The sequence below is a fragment of the Struthio camelus genome, chromosome 35, assembly GCF_040807025.1.
Source record: "Struthio camelus isolate bStrCam1 chromosome 35, bStrCam1.hap1, whole genome shotgun sequence".
In the NCBI taxonomy this organism is placed as follows: Eukaryota; Metazoa; Chordata; class Aves; order Struthioniformes; family Struthionidae; genus Struthio; species Struthio camelus.
The window spans coordinates 99,977-117,256 of NC_090976.1; the positions used below are offsets into that span (position 1 = coordinate 99,977).

General features: G+C 72.8%; 1 protein-coding gene across 9 annotated transcripts in view; it reads right to left on the minus strand.

The window, feature by feature from the left end:
- The window catches only part of LOC138063707 (neurexin-1-like), a 78,896-nt gene that overhangs the window by 17,971 nt on the left and 43,645 nt on the right, over positions 1–17,280 (minus strand). For 4 of the 9 annotated variants that reach the window (XM_068923588.1, XM_068923591.1, XM_068923589.1 and 1 more), the window contains 5 exons: positions 15,480–15,861; positions 12,137–12,327; positions 10,855–11,028; positions 8,606–8,725; positions 551–732 (listed from right to left, as the gene is read on the minus strand). In XM_068923588.1, coding sequence (XP_068779689.1) covers positions 551–732; positions 8,606–8,725; positions 10,855–11,028; positions 12,137–12,327; positions 15,480–15,861 — 1,049 coding nt within the window. Of the gene's footprint in view, positions 1–550; positions 733–1,802; positions 3,195–4,149; positions 4,212–8,605; positions 8,726–10,854; positions 11,029–12,136; positions 12,328–15,479; positions 15,862–17,280 lie in introns of those variants that run through there. The other 5 variants (XM_068923586.1, XM_068923585.1, XM_068923584.1 and 2 more) reach the window with 2 other exon arrangements.

Below are 17,280 nucleotides of genomic sequence, written 5' to 3' on the forward strand. Positions count from 1 at the left end.
CGTCCGGGGCCACTCCTTCCTACTCCACCTGATGCCCTCCCCAAGGGACCCAGGCGTCCGGGGCCACCCCCCCCCATTCCAACACCCTCCCCAAGGGACCCAGGCGTCCGGGGCCACCCCCCCCCATCCAACACCCTCCCCAAGGGACCCAGGCGTCCGGGGCCACCCCCCCCATCCAACACCCTCCCCAAGGGACCCAGGCGTCCGGGGCCACCCCCCCCATCCAACACCCTCCCCAAGGGACCCAGGCGTCTGGGGTCACCCCCCCATCCAACGCCCTCCCCAAGGGACCCAGGTGTCCGGGGTCACCCCCCCCCCACCCAACGCCCTCCCCAAGGGACCCAGGTGTCCGGGGTCACCCCCCCCCATCCAACACCCTCCCCAAGGGACCCAGGTGTCCGGGGCCACCCCCCCCATCCAACACCCTCCCCAAGGGACCCAGGTGTCCGGGGACACCCCCCCCACACCCAATGCCCTCCTCAAGGGACCCAGGTGTCCGGGGACACCCCCCCCCCCGCAGGGGCCCAGGCGTCCGGGCGCGGGCACTTACGATGTGCAGCTGGAGGAAGTCGCCGAGCCCGGAGGCGCTCTCCACCCGCACCAGCACGGCGTCGCGCTGCTGCGTGCTGAAGCCCAGCGCCAGGCGGTCGGCCCGGGTGCTCGGCCGGTCGTTGGGGGGCCACGTGTAGGTGATGAGCGCCCCCCCCTTGCCGAAGATGTACGTGGTGCCCGCTGCGGGGAGACGGGCGTCAGGCGGGCCCCGGCGTCCGGCCACGCGGGACCCCCCACCTCCAACGGGCACCCTGCTGTCCAGGAGGGGCCCAGGCGGCCGGGAGGGGCCCAGGTGTCCGGGAGGGGGCTCAGGTGTCCGGGAGGAACCCAGGTATTCGGGAGGGGCCCAGGTGTCCGGGAGGAACCTAGGTGTTTGGGAGGGGCCCAGGCGTCCGAAGGGGACCCAGGTAACCAGGAGGGGCCCAGGTGTCCGGGAGGGGGCTCAGGTGTCCGGGAGGAACCCAGGTGTTTGGGAGGGGCCCAGGTGTCCGGGAGGGGCCCCAGCACGTGGGCTACACGGGACCCCAGCGTCCTGGCAATGCGGGATCCTGCCGTCCAGGAGGGGCCCAGGCGTCCGGGAGGAACCCAGGTGTCCGGGAGGGGCCCAGGCGTCCGAGGGGGACCCAGGTAACCAGGAGGGACCCAGGCGTCCGGGAGGAACTCAGGTGTCCGGGAGGGGCCCAGGCGTCCGAGGGGGACCCAGGTAACCAGGAGGGGCCCAGGCATCCGGGAGGGACCTAGGTGTCCGGGAGGGGGCCCAGGTATCCGGGAGGGGGCCCAGCACCTGGGCCACACGGGACCCTGGTGTCCGAGAGGGGCCCCGGTGTCCGAGAAGAACCCGGGTATCTGGGAGGGGCCCAGGTGTCCGGGAGGGGCCCAGGTGTCCAAGGGGCACCCAGGTAACCAGTAGGAGCCCTGGCGTCCGGGAGGGGCCCCAGCGCCTGGGCTCCACAGGACCCCGGCGTCCAGGAGGGGCCCAGGCGTCCGGGAGGGGCCCTGGCATCCCGGCCATGCAGGACCCCAGCATCCAGGAGGGACCCAGGCGTCCGGGGTGGGAGGGGAGCAGGGACCCAGGCGTCCCCCACTCCCCCCGCCCCCACCGGGGACGCCCGGACGCCTGGGTCCCCTGCTGTCTCGGGGAGGGTGGGGGGGGGGACCCAGGCGTCCGGGCGCGGCCCCTCCCCCGCACCGCAATGTAGGTCAGCGCCGAGCCCGGCCCCGGCCGCGCTCCTCGCACGGCGGCCTCGCACGAGGGCCGGGCCGGGCGCACACACGCGCCCCCGTGCCAGGGCGGGCGGAGGCCCGCGGGGGGCACGCGCCGAGCGCGCTTCCGCTCAGCACCTGGCCGTGCACACGCGTGTGCAAAGACGCGTGCACGCGCGCGCACACGGGTGCCTCCCCATGCCGTTGCGTCCTCGGACGCGTGCGCACACGCGCGTGCAAGGGCCCGCGCGGGCGCGCACACAGAGACGCGGAGGGGCACACGCCGAGCACACGCGGCTGGGCACACGCACGCGTGTCCACGGGCCCCGACGGGCGCGCACGGCCCCGACGCACGCCTGCACGCTCGCACACGCGTGTGCGCCCTCCCCTGCAGCAGCACAGCTGCCCAAGGTGGGGGGGGGATGGGGGCAGGAGCGGCCCCAAATCCACCGGAAACGCCCCAAATCCAGGACAAGCTCCTCCAGTCTCACAACCCCCCGAATCCAGCAAAACCCCCCCCAAATCCACCGGAAACGCCCCAAATCCAGCCAAACCGCCCCGAAAGCAGCCCAGACCCCCCCAGGCTGCTCGCGGCCCGCGCCGAGGCTGCGCACGGGGCTGGGGTCGTGCACGGGGGCTGGTGCACGAGGACGGTGCATGGCACAGGGGGATGGGGCTGTGCACGAGGGCTGGCGCACGAGGACGATGCACGAAGGCTGTTGCACGAGGACGGCGCACAAGGATGATGCACGAAGGCTGGTGCACGGCGCACAGGGATGGGAAACGGCCGTGCACGGGGACGGTGCACGAGGATGGTGCATGGCACAGGGGGCCGGGGCCGTGCACGAGGGCTGGCGCACGAGGACGGCGCACGAGGACGGCGCACGGCACAGGGGGCCGGTGCAGGAGCCGCGAGGGGAGGGAAGGACACAGGAAGGAGGAAGGAGAGGGGGGGCCAGGGGGGGGATCTGTGAGGAGGAGGAGGAGCAGGGAGGAAGGCCGGGGGTCTCTGGGGCCCTCAGGGAGGAAGAGGAGGGAGGAGGGGGAGGAAGGGGGCGCAGGGCTGGGGCCGGGGGCCCCCCACGAGGAGGAGGAGGGGGAGGAGGAGGAGGAAGGCCGGATCTGGGGTCCCTGCAGCGAGGAGGAGGAAGGCTGGGTGCAGGAGTCCCATGATGATGAAGGCAGGGTCTGGGGGGGGTCCTTGTGAGGAGGAGGAGGATGATGAAGGCAGGGTCCCCATGAGGATGAGGGGGGTGAAGGCCAGGTCTGGGGGGGGTCCCTGTGAGGAGGAAGAGGCTGAAGGCCACGTCTTGGAGTTGCCACAAGGATGATGATGATGATGAAGGCAGGGTCTGGAGGTCCCCATGAGGAGGAGGATGAAGGCCGGGTCCAGGGGTCCTTGGGAGGATGAGGAAGATGAACGCAGGGTCTGGGGGTGCCTGGGAGGAGGAGGATGAAGGTCAGGTCTGGGGTTCCCCAGGAGGAGGAAGGCTGGGTCCAGGGGGAGGAGGAAGGCTGGGCCTGGGAGTCTCCATGAGGAGGAGGAGGAGGATGAAGGCCAGGTCTGGGGGGGGTCCCATGAGGAGGAGGAGGAGGATGACGACAAGGCCAGGTCCGGGGGGATGAGGAAGGCCGGGTCTGGGGGTCCCCAGGAGGAGGAGGAGGAGGAGGAAGGCTGGGTCTGAGGCTCCCCATGAGGAGGAGAAGGAAGATGAAGGCCAAGTCTGGGGGTCCCTGTGAGGAGGAGGAAGAGGAGGATGAAGGCAGGGTCTGGGGCTCCCTATGAGGAGGAGGAGGATGAAAGCCAGGTTGGGGGGGGGTCCCTGCGAGGAGGAGGAGGAGGAGGAAGGCTGGGTCAGGGGGTCCCCAGGAGGAAGAGGAGGAGGAGGAGGAAGGCTGGGTCTGGGGCCCCCTGTGAGGAGGAGGAGGATGAAGCCAGGTCAGGGGGTCCCCGGGAGGAGGAGGAGGAGGAGGAGGAGGAAGGCTGGGTCTGGGGCCCCCTGTGAGGAGGAGGAGGATGAAGCCAGGTCAGGGGGTCCCCGGGAGGAGGAGGAGGAGGAGGAGGAAGGTTGGGTCTGGGGGGTCCCTGTGAGGAGGAGGAGGAGGAAGAGGAAGGCCGGGTCTGGGGGTCCCCGGGAGGAGGAGGAGGAGGAGGAGGAAGGCCGGGTCTGGGGGTCCCCGGGAGGAGGAGGAGGAGGAGGAGGAAGGCCGGGTCTGGGGGTCCCCGGGAGGAGGAGGAAGAGGAAGGCCGGGTCTGGGGGTCCCCGGGAGGAGGAGGAGGATGAAGCCAGGTCAGGGGGTCCCTGGGAGGAGGAGGAAGAGGAAGGCCGGGTCAGGGGGTCCCCGGGAGGAGGAGGAGGAGGAGGAGGAGGAGGAAGGCCGGGGCGGACTCACCGTGGGCGCCGCGGGTGAGGAAGGGCGTGCGGTTGATGGCGATGGGCACGGTGCCGTGGCGGCTGTGGAAGTGGTGGACGTGGTGGGTGGTGGAGAGGCTGGAGGAGACGCGGGCCGGGCGCCCCGGGGCCGCCAGCACCCCCAGCGCCAGCAGCGCCAGCCCCAGCGCCCCGGGGCCCCCCATGGGCCCCCTCAGCGGCCCCCGGCCATGGGCGCGGGGGGGCCGCCGGCCCGAAACGGGCGCGGGGGCCCCAGCAACGGGCTCGGGCACCCCAAAAACGGGCTTGGAGCACCCCAAAACAGGCTCAGGACCCCCAAAATGGGCTCAGGGACCCCCAAAACGGGCTCGGAGCACCCACAAATGGGCTCAGGGGCCCCAAAAATGGGCTCGGAGCACCCCAAAACAGGCTCAGGACCCCCAAAATGGGCTTGGAGCACCCAAAAATGGGCTCAGGGACCCCAAAATAGGCTTGGAGCACCCAAAAACAGGCTCAGGGCCCCCAGAAATGGGCTGGGGGTGCCCAGAAATGGGCTCGGAGCACCCAAAAATGGGCTCAGGACCCCAGAGATGGGCTGGGGGGCCCAGAAACGGGCTTGGAGCACCCAAAACCAGGCTGGGGGGGGCTCAAAACAAGCTGGGGGGGGCCAAAAACAGGCTTGAAGCACCCAAAAATGGGTCCAAAAATGGGGGGAGGGCACCCAGAAATGGGGTTGGGGGCTGTCCCCCAAAATGCGCTAAGGGCCCCCCAAAACCAGGCTCAGGGCACCCGAAAATGGGGCTGGGGGCCCCAAAAAGGGGGCTTGGGGGGAGCGTCTGGAAATGGGGCTGGGGGCACCCGAAAATGGAGCTGGAGGGGCACAGCAAAAGGGGGGATGAGGGAGGCCAAAATCGCCCCAAAATGGGCCTCGAGGAGCCCCAAATTCTCCCAAAATGGGGCTGGGGGGGTCCGAACCACCCCGCAAATGGGCTCAAATCACCCCCAATCTCCCCCAAATAGGTTGGAGGGGCCCAAAATCACCCTGGAGAGGATGGGGGGGCCCAACCCCCCCCCCCCCAAATGGGGCTGGAGAGATGCCCCAAATCCCCCCAAATCCCCCCAAAATGGGGCTGGAGGGGGTGCCCAAAATTCCCCCCAAATCACCCCAAAATGGGACTGGAAGAATGCCCAGAAATCCCCCCAAATCACCCCAAAATGGGGCTGGAGAGGTGCCCTAAATCCCCCCAAATCACCCCAAAATGGGGCTGGAGAGGTGCCCAAAATCCCCCAATTCCCCCCCAAACGGGGCCTGCGGTGCTCAAAAATCCCCCAAAATGGGACCGGAGGGGGCCCCGAAATCCTCCCGAAACGGAGCCCAAAATCACCCCCAATGGGGCCAGGGGGGCCCTAAATCCCCCCAAAAAGGTCCCGGGGGGGTCACGACCCCCCCAAAACAGGCCTCAGGAGCCCCCAAAATCCCCCCAAAACCAGCCGGGGAGGGAGGGGGAAGCCAGGGGGGTCCCGGAAGCTCCCGAATCTTCCCAAAAATGGGTTTTTTTGGGGGGGGGGGCGCCCGACCCCTCCCTGCCGGACCCAGGGCCGGGGGGGGGTCCCCGGCTGCCCCCGGGGGTGGGGAGGGGGCTCAGGGCCACCGGCGCATGCGGGGGCCGCGGGGCTGGAGGGAGGGAGGGAGGATGGAGGGAGGGAGACAGCGGCGATGGAGGGATGAGGATGGAGGAGGGATGGAGGATGGAGGACCGGGAGATGGAGGGATGGAGGGAGGATGGAGGACCGGGAGATGGAGGGATGGAGGACCAGGGGGATGGAGGGATGGAGGACCGGGAGATGGAGGTGGGATGGAGGATGGAGGACCAGGGGGATGGAGGGATGGATGGAGGATGGAGCACGGAGGACCGGGGGGATGGAGGACCGGGGGGCTGGAGGACCGGGGGGATGGAGGTGGGATGGAGGATGGAGGACCAGGGGGATGGAGGGATGGATGGAGGATGGAGCACGGAGGACCGGGGGGATGGAGGACCGGGGGGCTGGAGGACCGGGGGGATGGAGGTGGGATGGAGGATGGAGGACCAGGGGGATGGAGGGAGGATGGAGGATGGAGCACGGAGGACCGGGGGGATGGAGGACCGGGGGGATGGAGGTGGGATGGAGGATGGAGGACCAGGGGGATGCAGGGATGGAGGATGGAGCACGGAGGACCGGGGGGATGGAGGACCGGGGGGATGGAGGTGGGATGGAGGATGGAGGACCAGGGGGATGGAGGGAGGATGGAGGATGGAGCACGGAGGACCGGGGGGATGGAGGACCGGGGGGATGGAGGTGGGATGGAGGATGGAGGACCAGGGGGATGCAGGGATGGAGGATGGAGCACGGAGGACCGGGGGGATGGAGGACCGGGGGGATGGAGGTGGGATGGAGGATGGAGGACCAGGGGGATGGAGGGAGGATGGAGGATGGAGCACGGAGGACCGGGGGATGGAGGGATGGAGGACCGGGGGGATGGAGGTGGGATGGAGGATGGAGGACCAGGGGGATGCAGGGATGGAGGATGGAGCACGGAGGACCGGGGGGATGGAGGACAGCAGGATGGAGGGGTGGCGACGGGGGGGACGGAGGAGGGAGGGGGCTCAGCTGGGCTCCAGCATCCTCCGGAGGAGCCGGAGGGACGCGGGGCGGAAGATGGAGGGAGGGAGGGCGGCGAGGCGGAGGGCTGCGGGACGGAGGGAGGACGGAGGGACGGACGGAGGACGGCGGACGGCAGGGTGGAGGGACGGAGGACGGCGGGACGGACGGACGGACGGAGGGAGGATGGACGGGGGGACGCGGGCTGGAGGACGGCGGGGCGCGAGCCGGCGGGGTGCGGGATGCAGGATGGCGGCGGCGGGATGGACGGACGGACGGAGGGACGGACGGACGGAGGGCGCTGGCCTGGGCGGGGGTCCGGCTCCGGGCGCTGGGTGCCGTGGGGCGCCGTGGGGTGCCGTGGGGCGCGGGCGCCGTGTGCTGCAGAGGCGAGGGACGGCGGGAGGAGGAGGAGGAGGAGGAGGAGGAGGAGGAAGGAGGGAGGGAGGGAGGAGGGAGGGGGAGGGCGGGGGGAGGGGGCGGCCCCAGCCGGAAGCCCCCCCCCCCCCCCCCCGCCGGCGGCGCCGACCCACGGCCGGAGCCACGTCCAGCCCCACGGCGGCCCCACGGCAGCGGCCGGAGCCACAGCTGGACCCACATCTGGCATCATGGCATCAGCTGGACCCACATCGGCACCCACAGCTGGACCCACATCCGGCCCCACATCCAGCCCCACATCCGGCCCCACGGCATCAGCTGGACCCACATCGGGACCCACGGCATCAGCCAGACCCACAGCCGGACCCACAGCATCAGCTGGCCCCACAGCTGGACCCACATCTGGCCCCACGGCATCAGCTGGACCCACATCGGGACCCACATCCAGCCTCACAGCATCAGCCAGACCCACATCGTGACCCACAGCATCAGCTGGACCCTCATCTGGACCCACATCTGGACCCACATCCAGCCCCACGGCATCAGCCAGACCCACATCCGGACCCACGGCATCAGCTGGACCCACACCCAGACCCACAGCCGGACCCACGGCACCAGCCGGCCCCACATCTGGCCCCACATCCGGCCTCACAGCATCAGCCAGACCCACATCTGGACCCACGGCATCAGCTGGACCCACATCTGGACCCACATCCAGCCCCACGGCATCAGCTGGACCCACATCCGGACCCACGGCATCAGCTGGACCCACATCTGGACCCACATCCAGCCCCACGGCATCAGCTGGCCCCACACCCGGACCCACAGCTGGCCCCACGGCATCAGCCAGCCCCACAGCACCAGCTGGCCCCACACCCAGACACACAGCTGGCCCCACACCCGGACCCACACCCGGACCCACAGCTGGCCCCACACTCGGCCCCACGGCAGCCCCGGGACCCACGGCCAGTCCCCCAGCATCCCCCAGCCCCCCGGCTCCCCCCCCCACAGCCCTGGGAGGGTCCCCGGCCCCCCGGCACCGCCCGGCCCCCCGGTAGCCCCCCCACCGGGGGGGGGCAGCTCCCGGACACCTGGGTCCCCTGGAGGATGGGGGGGGCAGGTCATGGTTCCTTGCACGCCCTTGTGCACAGGCGTGTGCAACGCTCGTGCGAGGGCCGTGGGGGCACAAGTGTCCGTGCAATGGCCCCAGGGGCACCCGCGTCCGTGCAAGGGACGTGGGGGGACACGTGTCCGTGCAAGGGACGTGGCGGGGGTCCCTGTGTCCGTGCAAGGGCCGTGGGGGCCCCCGCGTCCGTGCGAGGGCCGTGGGGGGATACGTCTCCGTGCAAGGGACGTGGCGGGGGTCCCCGTGTCCGTGCAAGGGCCGTGGGGGCCCCCGCATCCGTGCGAGGGCCGTGGGGGGACACCCGTGCCCCGCCGCCCGCCGCCCCCGCACTCACGGTCGTTGCAGACGGGGCCCCCGTACGAGGTCATGGTGCAGTCGCACGTGTAGCCGTCCCACTGCTGCAGGCAGACGCCCTGGTTGGCGCACGAGTCCTCGGTGCACGTGGTGCTCGGGCCTGCGGGCGCCGGCGTGAGTGGGTGCCCCGGGCCCCCCCCGCTGCCCGCCGGGCACACGCGTGTGCACCCCCTGGCCCTCTTGTGCGCTCACAGGCTTCCCTGCGCCCGCTCACGTTCCCTCGTGACCATCGTGCACCCTCGTGCGCCCTGGTACCCTCCTGTGCACCCTCGTGGGCCCTTGTGCACCCTCGTGCGCCCTGGTACCCTCCTGTGCACCCTCGTGGGCCCTTTTCCACCCTCGTGCACCCTGGTACCCTCCTGTGCACCCCTGTGGGCCCTTGTGCACTGCCGTGCACCCTCGTGCACCCTGGTACCCTCCTTTGCACCCTCGTGGGCCCTTGTGCACCCTCGTGCACCCTGGTACCCTCCTGTGCACTCCTGTGGGCCCTTGTGCACTGCTGTGCACCCTCGTGCGCCCTGGTACCTTCCTGTGCACTGACGTGGGCCCTTGTGCACCCTTGTGAGCCCTGGTGAGCCCTGGTACTCTCCTGTGCACCCCGTGAGCCCTTGCACACTCCCATGGGCTCCTGCGTGCCTTCGTGCAGCCCCGTGCACCCTTGTGCACCCCCACGTATCCCCCCTGCATCCCTGCGCACCCTTGCCGGCCCATGTGTCTCCTTGTGTGTCCCCGTGCACCCCGGTGCAGCCTCGTGAGCCCCTCTGCACCCTCGTGTGCCCCTGTGCACCCCGGTGCAGCCTCGTGAACCCCTCTGCACCCTCGTGTGCCCCCGTGCACCCTTGTGCACCCTCGTGAACCCCTGTGCACCCTCGTGTGCCCCTGTGCACCCCGGTGCACCCTCGTGAACCCCTCTGCACCCTCGTGTGCCCCCGTGCACCCCGGTGCACCCTCGTGAACCCCTGTGCACCCTCGTGTGCCCCCGTGCACCCCGGTGCAGCCTCGTGAGCCCCTCTGCACCCTCGTGTGCCCCCGTGCACCCCGGTGCAGCCTCGTGAACCCCTCTGCACCCTCGTGTGCCCCCGTGCACCCCTGTGCACCCTCGTGAGCCCCTCTGCACCCTCGTGTGCCCCTGTGCACCCCGGTGCACCCTCGTGAGCCCCTCTGCACCCTCGTGTGCTCCTGTGCACCCCGGTGCAGCCTCGTGAACCCCTCTGCACCCTCGTGTGTCCCCGTGCACCCCTGTGCACCCTCATGAACCCCTGTGCACCCTCGTGTGTCCCCGTGCACCCCTGTGCACCCTTGTGAACCCCTGTGCACCCTCATGTGCCCCCGTGCACCCCAGTGCACCCTCGTGAACCCCTGTGCATCCCCCGTTCCCCCCACTGCGCACTCTCACCTCCCTTGTTCCCCCTGGTGTGCACCCCCAAGCACCCTTGTGCACCCTTGTGCACCCTTGTGCACCCCACACCCTGCACCCGCCCCGTAGCTCACCCTCACAGCCGCCCTCCACGTGCCCCCCCGCCCCCTGCGCACCCCACACCCCTCGCACACCCATGCTCACCGTCACTGCCGTGCGCCACGTGCACCCTGCACACCCCGTGCACCCCGCGCACCCTGCACGCCCCGCGCACCCCGTGCACCCCGCACACCCCGCGCCCCCTGCGCACCCCGTGTACCCCGCACACCCCGTGCACCCTGCACGCTCCGCGCACCCCACGCACCCCGCGCCCCCCGTGCACCCCGCGCACCCCACGCCCCCCGCACACCCCGTGCACCCCGCACGCCCTGCGCACCCCGTGCACCCCACGCACTCCGCGCACCCCGCGCACCCCGCACGCCCCGTGCACCCCGCACACCCCGTGCACCCCGCACGCCCTGCGCACCCCGTGCACCCCACGCACTCCGCGCACCCCGCGCACCCCGCACGCCCCGTGCACCCAGCACACCCCGTGCACCCCGCACACCCCATGCACCCTGCACGCCCCGCGCACCCCGTGCACCCCGCACACCCCGCGCCCCCTGCGCACCCCGTGTACCCCGCACACCCCGTGCACCCTGCACGCTCCGCGCACCCCACGCACCCCGCGCCCCCCGTGCACCCCGCACGCCCTGCGCACCCCGTGCACCCCACGCACTCCACGCACCCCGCACGCCCCGCACACCCCGTGCACCCCGCACGCCCCGCGCACCCCGCGCCCCCCGCGCGCCCCGCGCGCCCCGGGCGCTCACCGTCGCAGCCGCGCTCCACGTGGCCCACGCGGTGCAGGGCGTCCGCCAGCAGGTCGGGCAGGCGCCCGTTGAGGTCCACGGAGGCCAGGCAGCCCTGGAAGCCGCCGCGCGACGCCACCAGCTTGGGCAGCCGCCCCAGCAGCCCCTTGCTCACGCCGCCGATGTAGAGCTCCCCTGCGGGCGCCCACCGGCCCGTCGCCGTCACCCGCGCGGGGGGGGGGGCCGCGCCCACCCGTGCACCACCCCCACGGCTGCCTCCCCCCACCCCCACGCGCGACCCCCCTTGCTGCAGCCCCATGGGTGCCCCCCCTACAACCCGCCTTGCTGCAGCCCCCTTGGTGCCCCCCCCCATGTGCATGACCCACCCTGGGTGCACCCCAATGCACCCCCCTTGGAGCCCCCCCATGTGCATGACCCACCCTGGGTGCACCCCAATGCACCCCCTCCCATGCACCCCCCTTGGAGCCCCCCCATGCGCACGACCCACCCTGGGTGCACCCCAATGCACCCCCTCCCGTGCACGCCCCCCCTTGGAGCCCCCCCATGTGCATGACCCACCCTGGGTGCACCCCAATGCACCCCCTCCCGTGCACGCCCCCCCCTTGCTGCACCACCCCCCCCACACAGCCCACCCCTGGGTGCACCCCCCTATGCACAGCCCCCATGGGTGCACCACCCCCCACGCACAGCCCCCCCTTGGACCCCCCCATGCACCCTCCCCCGGGTGCACCCCAATGCACCCCCCCACGTTCACCACCCCATTGCATCCCCCCACGCACAGCCCCCCCAGGTGCACCCCAATGCACCCCCCGGGTGCACCCCCCCCAGCTGCACCCCCCCCACGCACACTCCCCACCCGCACAACCCCCCAGCTGCACCCCAATGCACCCCCCTCGGGTGCACCCCCCCCACGCACCCCCCCCGGCTGCACCCCCCCCGCTGCACCCCCCCAGCTGCACCCCAATGCACCCCCCCGGGTGCACCCCCCCCAGCTGCACCCCAATGCACCCCCCCGGGTGCACCCCCCCAGCTGCACCCCCCCGAGGTGCACCCCAATGCAGCCCCCCGGATGCACCCCTCCCCACGCACCCTGCCCGGTGCACCCCCCCCAGCTGCACCCCCCCAGCTGCACCCCCCGCCAGCTGCACCCCAATGCACCCCCCCGCTGCACCCCCCCAGCTGCACCCCAATGCACCCCCCCCGGGTGCACCCCCCCCGGGTGCACCCCCCCCAGCTGCCCCCCCGCCCGCCCCCAGGCGCAGCGCCCCCGCCCCGGGCGCACCCTTGAGGTCGAGGCTGCGGGCGCCCTGGCCGTGCTGGGTGACGGGCCGCCCGTCCACCCGCAGCCCGTGCAGGCTGCCGCCCTCGCGGGCCACCGCCACCTCGTGCCAGCGCCCGTCGTGCAGCGGCTGCTCCGAGTTGCCCTTCATGAGCGACGGGCCGTCGCCCAGGTCGAAGACGTAGTGGATGTACCTGGGGGCGGGGCCGCGGTGAGGGGGCGGGGCCTGGGCCGGGGGGCGGGGCTAGCCCCAGGGGCCGTCGCCCAGGTCCAAGACGTAGTGGATGTACCTGGGGGCGGGGCCGCGGTGAGGGGGCGGGGCCTGGGCCGGGGGGGGCGGGGCTAGCCCCAGGGGCCGTCGCCCAGGTCGAAGACGTAGTGGATGTACCTGGGGGCGGGGCCGCGGTGAGGGGGCGGGGCCTGGGCCGGGGGGCGGGGCTAGCCCCAGGGGCCGTCGCCCAGGTCGAAGACGTAGTGGATGTACCTGGGGGCGGGGCCGCGGTGAGGGGGCGGGGCCTGGGCCGGGGGGGGCGGGGCTAGCCCCAGGGGCCGTCGCCCAGGTCGAAGACGTAGTGGATGTACCTGGGGGCGGGGCCGCGGTGAGGGGGCGGGGCCTGGGCCGGGGGGCGGGGCTAGCCCCAGGGGCCGTCGCCCAGGTCGAAGACGTAGTGGATGTACCTGGGGGCGGGGCCGCGGTGAGGGGGCGGGGCCTGGGCCGGGGGGCGGGGCTAGCCCCAGGGGCCGTCGCCCAGGTCGAAGACGTAGTGGATGTACCTGGGGGCGGGGCCGCGGTGAGGGGGCGGGGCCTGGGCCGGGGGGCGGGGCTAGCCCCAGGGGCCGTCGCCCAGGTCGAAGACGTACCTGGGGGCGGGGCCGCGGTGAGGGGGCGGGGCCTGGGCCGGGGGGGGCGGGGCTAGCCCCAGGGGCCGTCGCCCAGGTCGAAGACGTAGTGGATGTACCTGGGGGCGGGGCCGCGGTGAGGGGGCGGGGCCTGGGCCGGGGGGCGGGGCTAGCCCCAGGGGCCGTCGCCCAGGTCGAAGACGTAGTGGATGTACCTGGGGGCGGGGCCGCGGTGAGGGGGCGGGGCCTGGGCCGGGGGGGGCGGGGCTAGCCCCAGGGGCCGTCGCCCAGGTCGAAGACGTAGTGGATGTACCTGGGGGCGGGGCCGCGGTGAGGGGGCGGGGCCTGGGCCGGGGGGCGGGGCTAGCCCCAGGGGCCGTCGCCCAGGTCGAAGACGTAGTGGATGTACCTGGGGGCGGGGCCGCGGTGAGGGGGCGGGGCCTGGGCCGGGGGGCGGGGCTAGCCCCAGGGGCCGTCGCCCAGGTCGAAGACGTAGTGGATGTACCTGGGGGCGGGGCTGCGGTGAGGGGGTGGGGCCTGGGCCGGGGGGCGGGGCTAGCCCCAGGGGCCGTCGCCCAGGTCGAAGACGTAGTGGATGTACCTGGGGGCGGGGCCGCGGTGAGGGGGCGGGGCCTGGGCCGGGGGGCGGGGCTAGCCCCAGGGGCCGTCGCCCAGGTCGAAGACGTAGTGGATGTACCTGGGGGCGGGGCCGCGGTGAGGGGGCGGGGCCTGGGCCGGGGGGGGCGGGGCTAGCCCCAGGGGCCGTCGCCCAGGTCGAAGACATAGTGGATGTACCTGGGGGCGGGGCCGCGGTGAGGGGGCGGGGCCGGGGCCGGGGGGCGGGGCTAGCCCCAGGGGCCGTCGCCCAGGTCGAAGACGTAGTGGATGTACCTGGGGGCGGGGCCTGGGCCGGGGGGGCGGGGCTAGCCCCAGGGGCCGTCGCCCAGGTCCAAGACGTAGTGGATGTACCTGGGGGCGGGGCCGCGGTGAGGGGGCGGGGCCTGGGCCGGGGGGCGGGGCTAGCCCCAGGGGCCGTCGCCCAGGTCCAAGACGTAGTGGATGTACCTGGGGGCGGGGCCGCGGTGAGGGGGCGGGGCCTGGGCCGGGGGGCGGGGCTAGCCCCAGGGGCCGTCGCCCAGGTCCAAGACGTAGTGGATGTACCTGGGGGCGGGGCCGCGGTGAGGGGGCGGGGCCTGGGCCGGGGGGCGGGGCTAGCCCCAGGGGCCGTCGCCCAGGTCGAAGACGTAGTGGATGTACCTGGGGGCGGGGCCGCGGTGAGGGGGCGGGGCCGGGGGGCTGGGGGCGGGGCCCAGCTGCAGGGCTGGGGGCTGACATGGGGCGGGGCCTGGATGAGGGGGCGGGGCTCACCCAGGGGCTGCTGCCCAGGTTTAACACAGTGGAGACACCTGTGGGGGCGGGGCCAGGACAAGGAGGTGGGGTGAAGATGCAGGGGAGGGGTCAGTATGAGGGGCGGGGCCAGGAGGAGGGGGCGGGGCTTGGGCCTTGGGGGCAGGAGAGCTGCAGGGAGCATCCAGCAGGGAATAAAGCCCAAGCCAGGGGGCGGGGCCTCTGCTGCAGGGGGAGGAGCCAACAACAATGGGCGGGGGTCTCACTGTAGGGGGTGGGGCTGGGTGAAAAGGGGTGGGGCCAAAGACTGGGGGAGGGGCTGCAGGGGGAGGGGCCCCCAGGGGCAGGTGGGGACATCCCCAAGGTCCCCGCGAGGCCTAGAACGGCCTCAGGGGCCCCAGGACATCTCGGGGGTCCCCGAGGTCCCCACTGAGGTCATGCTGTCCCCAAGGTCCCCAGGAGGAGTACGATGTCCCTGAGGTCCCATGATGTCCCTGAGGTGCCCAGGAAGGTTAGGAGGTCCCTGACGTCCCAAGCCGTCCCCAGGAGGGCCAGGAGGTCCCAGGGATCTCCAGATGCCCCCGAGGTCCCCAAGGGGCACCAGGACGTCCCTGAGGTGCCCAGGAGGTCCCAGGGATCTCCCAGATGCCCCTGGAGTCCCCAAGGAGCACCAGGACATCCCCGAGGTGCCCAGGAGGTCCCCAGGATCTCCAGATGCCCCCGAGGTCCCCAAGGGGCACCAGGATGTCCTTGAGGTCCCCAGGAGGATTAGGAGGTCCATGAGGTCCCAGGCCATCCCCAGGGTCCCCAGGAGGGCTAGGATGTCCCAGGGATCTCCAGATGCCCCCGAGGTCCCCAAGGGGCACCAGGACGTCCTTGAGGTCCCCAGGAGGATTAGGAGGTCCATGAGGTCCCAGGCCATCCCCAGGGTCCCCAGGAGGGCTAGGATGTCCCAGGGATCTCCAGCTGGCCCCGAGGTCCCCAAGGGGCACCAGGGCGTCCTTGAGGTCCCCAGGAGGATTAGGAGGTCCATGAGGTCCCAGGCCATCCCCAGGGTCCCCAGGAGGGCTAGGATGTCCCAGGGATCTCCAGCTGGCCCCGAGGTCCCCAAGGGGCACCAGGAGGTGCAGGAGGGAGGCGACGGGCGCCCGGCGCTCACCCCTTGACGAGCTCGACGACGAGGAAGTCGTTGCCGTTGCCGCTGTTGAAGAGGATGAGGCCGTCGGGCGCCGTGGTCTTGAACTGGAAGAAGAGGTGCATGGAGGCGTAGGCCTGCAGGGTGGCCAGGGCCACGTAGGAGCCGCGGCCGCGGAAGGCCACGGGGTCGGCCACGATGGCGCGGCGGCCGAAGCGGGCGTTGAGCTCGCAGGAGCTGATGTCGCCGTTCTTGCAGAGGTCCAGGTAGGGCAGCCCGTTGAAGAGCAGGCTGCTCAGGTGGCCCAGGAAGTTGGAGGGCGCCACGGCCAGGAAGCGGCGCTCCGTCACGATGCCCGTCTCGATGCTGTGCAGCTCCAGGCGGGTGTGCGCCCCCGCCATCTGCCCTGCTCGGGGAGCGCCGGCCATGCCGCGGGCCGCCCGGCCCCGGCGCCCGCGGCCCTGCACCCGCGCCGGCACCCGCACCCAGGTCTGCACCCGCACCGGCACCTGCGGCCCTGCACCCGCATCCAGGTCTGCACCCGTGTCCCTGCACCCGCACCCAGGTCTGCACCCGCACCGGCACCTGCGGCCCTGCACCCGCGCCCAGGTCTGCACCCGTGTCCCTGCACCCGCACCCAGGTCTGCGCCCGCACCCAGGTCTGCACCCACGGACCTGCACCCAGGTCTGCACCCGCGGCCCTGCACCAGCACCCAGGTCTGCACCCGCACCTGTGTCTGCACCTGCGGCCCTGCACCCGCACCCAGGTCTGCGCCCACGGCCCTGCACCCGCACCCGTGTCTGCACCCGTGTCCCTGCACCCGCGCCCAGGTCTGCGCCCGCACCCAGGTCTGCACCCACGGACCTGCACCCAGGTCTGCACCCGCGGCCCTGCACCAGCACCCAGGTCTGCACCCGCACCTGTGTCTGCACCTGCGGCCCTGCACCCGCACCCAGGTCTGCGCCCACGGCCCTGCACCCGCACCCGTGTCTGCACCCGTGTCCCTGCACCCGCGCCCAGGTCTGCGCCCGCACCCAGGTCTGCACCCACGGCCCTGCACCCAGGTCTGCACCCGCGGCCCTGCACCCGCACCCGCACCCAGGTCTGCACCCGCACCTGTGTCTGCACCCGCGGCCCTGCACCCGCACCCAGGTCTGCGCCCACGGCCCTGCACCCGCACCGGCGCCCGCGGCCCTGCACCCGCGCCCAGGTCTGCACCCGCGGCCCTGCACCCGCGCCCAGGTCTGCACCCGCGCCCAGGTCTGCACCCGCGCCCAGGTCTGCACCCGCGGCCCTGCACCCGCACCCGCGGCCCTGCACCCGCACCCGCGGCCCTGCACCCGCCGCCCTGCGCCCGCACCCAGGTCTGCACCCACACCTGTGTCTGCACTCGCGGCCCTGCACCCGCACCCAGGTCTGCACCCGCGGCCCTGCACCCGCACCCAGGTCTGCACCCATGTCCCTGCACCCACGCCTGCGGCCCTGCACCCGCACCCAGGTCTGCACCCACGGCCCTGCACCCGCATCGGCACCCGCGTCCCTGCACCCGCACCCGTGTCTGCACCCGTGTCCCTGCACCCGCACCCAGGTCTGCACCCGCAGCCCTGCACCCGCACCGGCACCTGCGGCCCTGCACCCGCACCCAGGTCTGCACCCGCAGCCCTGCACCCGCACCCAGGTCTGCACCTACGGCCCTGCACCCGCGGCCCTGCACCCGCACCTGCGGCCCTGCACCCGCACCCGTGTCTGCACCCGCGGCCCTGCACCCGCACCTGCGTCTGCACCCGTGTCCCTGCACCTGCATCCCTCTGCCCATGCCTGCAC